General features: G+C 43.2%; 1 protein-coding gene across 1 annotated transcript in view; it reads right to left on the bottom strand.

Moving 5' to 3' along the window:
- sema5a (sema domain, seven thrombospondin repeats (type 1 and type 1-like), transmembrane domain (TM) and short cytoplasmic domain, (semaphorin) 5A) overlaps positions 1-5,000 on the bottom strand; it is a 259,814-nt gene that overhangs the window by 1,456 nt on the left and 253,358 nt on the right. Inside the window, exons 20-22 of the mRNA XM_063206705.1 lie at positions 3,813-3,857; positions 2,843-3,054; positions 1-63 (exon numbers count right to left, since the gene is read on the bottom strand). The exon at positions 1-63 is cut by the window's left edge and continues 1,456 nt beyond it. Of these exons, the coding sequence (XP_063062775.1) occupies positions 1-63; positions 2,843-3,054; positions 3,813-3,857 (320 nt within the window). The remainder of the gene's footprint in view (positions 64-2,842; positions 3,055-3,812; positions 3,858-5,000) is intronic.

Here is a 5,000-nt window from a genome sequence, read left to right as displayed (position 1 = left end):
GGCGAGCTGAGGGTTGAAGTACTTGTTTCTTTCCTCAAGTATCAGGTTGTTCTTGTTGAACGCCTGTGAAGGACAGAGAACAAAGGAACGTGAGGAACTTTCTGAATGTGTCCTACCAGTTGTATTGTAAAAAAAATGTCATAGGCTCTTTTGTTCATTTTAGAATTTAAATATCAAGCCATTTTGACTAAATGTTTCAGCACGCAACCGAAAACAATAAAGCCAGTCCAAGCCAATGAAAACAGATTTCATGCACTCTGACAAAATGAAATGGAAAAGTAAGAAGTTCCAAAGTTGTTCATTTAAAGGTTACTGGCAGATGAAGGGATGACCTGTACTCTCTTCATAACAAGAGACGCTCCAATGAAAGATCATTGTACTATGACAAATGACAGAAATGTCACCGAGACAATTGATTGGACCAACAAAAGACGGAACAACGGGAAAAAAGAAAACGACGTGCATACAACATAAAAATGGAAACATCTGAGAGGCAATGAAGAGAATGCAACAGAAAGAGGAGACGGAATTACAGTGCCTCATCGAAAGCCAGTGCGTGGTAGAAGTATGGGGCTTGCATGAATGTCACATAGTGTAGGTCGTTATAGAGGTGGAGGAAAGAGAGAAAGAGAAGAAACAAGTGCCGACCTGCCATACAAAATGGGGTCTACCAGGAGCAAGGCAGAGTTGATTAGGAAAGAAAAAGTGACGAAGAGAAGGAGGAAGGGAAGGAGGAAGAAGAGAAGAAAGAGGAAGGGACATAGGAGGAGGAGGAGAGAAAGGTGGGGAAGGTAGGTGGAAGAGGGTGAGGCAGGGAAGGGAAACAGGAGGAGGAGGAGGAAGAGGAGAAGGAGGAAGAGACACAGGAGGAAGAGAGGAAGGAGGGAAGGAAGCCATAGGAGGAGATGGTGAAGGAGACGAAGGACTCTGCTGGAGGGTGTTAGTAGAATATCTCCAGGCCACAGGGCACGCCCATGTTAGAGGACAGAGGTTGGTGCAAGCTGTGGTCGTCCAGGGGCAACAGTACGGAAACGTCAGGCTGCAAAGAGGAAGGGGGCAAGAGTCACACTAACGTCCTCACAACGCAAACGGCAACAGTACGGTTAGCGTGGGCTTGCAAAAGGGTAATGGGCAGGTGTCTTACTAACGTCCTCGGTACACACCGCATCAGCATTTCCCTCACTTCTGTTTTAGCCTGAGGCGAGGTACAATGATATGAGAGCGAGAGCAGTAAGAGCAACAGGCCAGATGTTTTTAATAGCAGCAGCATTCAAGATAGGGGAGTACAAGTAGCCTACAAAAATGTGTCTTTTGTGTTCACACGGTACACGGGCACATTTTGTCAAGGGACCAAATGAAACCTTGGACACTAAATCTGAGCTGCATCTATCTCAGAAAAGCCCAAGAGGCAGTCTGGAACGAGGATAAGTGTGGGGACAAAGAGGGCTCTCGCAACGACAGACATTATAGTTGTTCAGCACTCCTCTGGCTAGACAGATTGGTGTTATGTGTCTGGAAATTAGATATGCTTCTCTCGTTGTTGCTACAGACACTTACATATACTGTAGTCTCTTTCAGGTGGGAAACTTATCTCTTTATGGTTTGTCATAAAACATTTATTTTCTAGCAATATGGTGGCTTTGGTTGCTTCACTTTATAGTGTGCTATAGTGAAGGAGATAGTGCGGTGAGTTTTTGGAGTTCCATTGACGTTTCACACGCACACAAGTTTTCATTGACTAAATAATGGAAAAGGAAAAAGATTATCTAACTGATTATTTCAGAAGTAACAATGAAAAACAATTACAACACCCAATTTCTATAATTTTATGCCATGCGCATCTGAGCTGAGGTCAAAGCCTGATGTGATTTGCTATGATGTTGATTGAACTAACTACTGTATCGGACAATGAAAATAATGAAAGTAGCCCAAGGTGGTTGCTAAAACACTTTTAGTATCTGATTTGTAAAATGTGCCTCTGATGTTATCACTGTGATTACAGATGTTAAGTGTCTATTCCAACTTGATTTGTTTCTCACTATCTCATAGCATGTCTGGGGCTTTTTTTTATAAGTTAGACAGCTCATCGTAATTTGTTTTTCAATTACATACTATTACTTTCAAGTTTCCGTTGAGGCCACATAAACCTGACATTATCATTTTCCCAGCTGGCATGCTGAGTTCATTTCTAGCTTCATTCAACTATAAAAGGAATGTATAAATATTACTTATAAGGATACTTTACAAAATGGTAGACATTCAAACACTGTAATTATAAAAACAGCTGCAGGATTTCATCAATCATATACCCTTATGAGCAAGATGAGACACGTTTTGCAGCTTGCAGGCTAGACTATAAGACTCAGAGAGAAGGACACTTTTTTACCGAGTTCTCTCTGCCCTCATTAAGCCACCTCTACATCCACAGGTTAAGGGTTTCTGTGCTTGTCAAAAAGCTTTTCTTCTGCCCTCACTAAAGTGACATAACACAGCTCTGTCCTATTAAAAGAAGAAAAAATGCATTCATTTCCAGAACTCCATAATTACAGTAAAAAATGTCTAAGACTTCACAGCCCAGAGGACTGAGAGCATTGACAGTGGCTGACTACAGTATTCATGACCTTTGAAGAAGAAAGTTGTGCATGAAGACGTGAGCACTTACACAACATGTCGCTGCACACCGACGAGACACACACACACTAACACACAGTACACACATACACTCAGACACACGTTTAGCACTAAGTAGAGTAGTAGGTCTTTGGGGAAACACGTACACGATGAGTAGTCAATGGTGGGTTAATGAGTTTTGGTGAGATGGTGCGTGAATGAGGACTCAGACCTTAATGGCTTCCACCGAGTCGTACTTGTCCAGCTTGTTGATGTGGTTGGTGATGCTGGTGTTGAGTGGCGCCGCCGAGATGGGGTGGATCACCGTGGCGTCGTGTGACTGCTGCTGGTACCTCTGGCAGTAGGTGTAGACGAGCAGGGTCACCAGGCAACCGAGGATGGAGCTGCTCAGACCCACCGCGATCATGTGGAACACATTGAAGTCTGTCGGCAGGATGGAGAGGAGAGCCATGAACAATGGAAAGACTTCAGATGCAGAAGCCTCTAAGTGCAGAATAAATGTTTCAACCCTATGCGTGATTCCCAAATAAACTGAATCAAAAAGTGATTTAAATGTTATTATTATCAAGTGCAACAACTGTCTTTTTAGTTTAGTAAAGTCTAGAAATGCTATACAGCCTATTTCTATGAATTCATCACAATTGCAATTTGATGGATTTGCAATGGAACTCAACAGAAAGCAGAAATGTTACAAAAGGTCTTGGAAAGCTTCCACACTATAAAGTCCCGAATGCACAAAGGCTATGAATGACACCAGTAATCCCTGATTCATTAATTACATTAAATCAAGTTAAATTAACCATGTAATGACAATAGAGAGCAGATTGCAGTCATACTGAATTAATTTACATAATTAACTGGATTGATTAATGCACATCATTTTGCACATAAATTTGTGTTCTTAAGGGATTACTAAGCACTCGAATCAACTAACATTTTTAAGTGTATACTATCAATATCCTTAATTGCCCAATCATTCCAGCGCTTTCCATGAATTTAAATTTAAGCTTGATTACATATGCAGGGTAGACCATGAAATAAAAATCACCCCAAAAAGTCTGATTCCCGGTCTGTGACAATAAATGTACCAAAACTCTACCCTAATTTCCCCTAAACTACAGGAAGAAATCGTGTAGAAAGGCTCATTAGAAGTCCGTCACCCGAGGATATAAAACATTTACCTCCACATCGCCGGTCGTCCTGACTGGAGCGAGCGATGGATACCTCTGTGAGAGCAGGAGAAACAGAAAGATAAAATCAGGCAACGGAAAAAGACACTGCACTCGTTATGGTGATCAATGGCAGTCTGCCTTTCGAAAGCCATGACAAAAAAATTAAATTACTGGCAAACCCAAAAAAGCATTGGATTGTCATAAACCTCGAATGGCTGATAATTAACGTCGCACCTGTTGAGCTTTTTTACGATAAGCAGCGAGACTCATTAAAAGAGATGGCGTGTGACACTTTGTCGTAATGAGCCGTTATAGGTTGTTAGTCAGAGAGAGAAGTGGCCTAGGGCGGTTCGTGGCTGTGGAGGGGACACGCTATATTTCCAACCTATTCCACACCAGCAGTGCAGCGACAGGAGATTCACGTCTCCCATTCCTCTTAGGAATGAGGGTAGTAATGTTTATGCTAATGGTAAACACATTTTTAACCAGTTATATATGAAAGCACAACACAAAAACCCTGTGGCTGAAATGCCTTCCATGGCTTATTGCCTCATATTTATGAATAGTTTATTATAACAAGCTTGCATGTAAAGAAAATACCAATTAATAATACTCGATAGCAGGCCATATAAATGTGTATTTGCCCTGCACTTAATGAGTGCTACCATCATTATCCACACTCCCACCCCCTCTCTACGTAGTGCTGATCTTGGCCCAGGGTTTTGGGCTGTGCTAGCCAGGCCAGGCAACACTGGATCGGGTGGGAGGTTGCAGAGTTCATTAAAGACTTCCTGATGCTGCTTTGCCCTGACATGTGTAGGATAAGCGTCTCCGAAGTCACCCTCGTGTTGGCGAATGCAATCGATACAGTAACGTATCACTCTCATGCAGGGGTTCGATCTGCCTACTTAGTCACGGATGCGTGGCTCAGGGGTGTGTATGTGTGTGTGTGTGTGGGGGGGGGGCTAGGATGTGTGCTGTGTGGCTGAGTAGGTAGGTTGCACTGGGTTAAGGGAGACAGGGGAAAAGGCACGAGGCCTTAATTATCTCAGGTACAGCTACAGCGATCGATGCCTCTTTGTGTCTCGCATTACGGCCCTGTCAATAAAGGGAGATCCCCTGCTTGGCCGCCACTCGATAGCCATCCCTGGGTGTGAGGGGTGGCATGCATGGTGCACGTAGGCTGGGGCTCATGGG

Source organism: Engraulis encrasicolus, chromosome 9, assembly GCF_034702125.1.
Source record: "Engraulis encrasicolus isolate BLACKSEA-1 chromosome 9, IST_EnEncr_1.0, whole genome shotgun sequence".
In the NCBI taxonomy this organism is placed as follows: domain Eukaryota; kingdom Metazoa; phylum Chordata; class Actinopteri; order Clupeiformes; family Engraulidae; genus Engraulis; species Engraulis encrasicolus.
The sequence above is the reverse complement of the archived record's forward strand: the minus strand, read 5'-3'. Positions and strand labels throughout refer to the sequence as shown.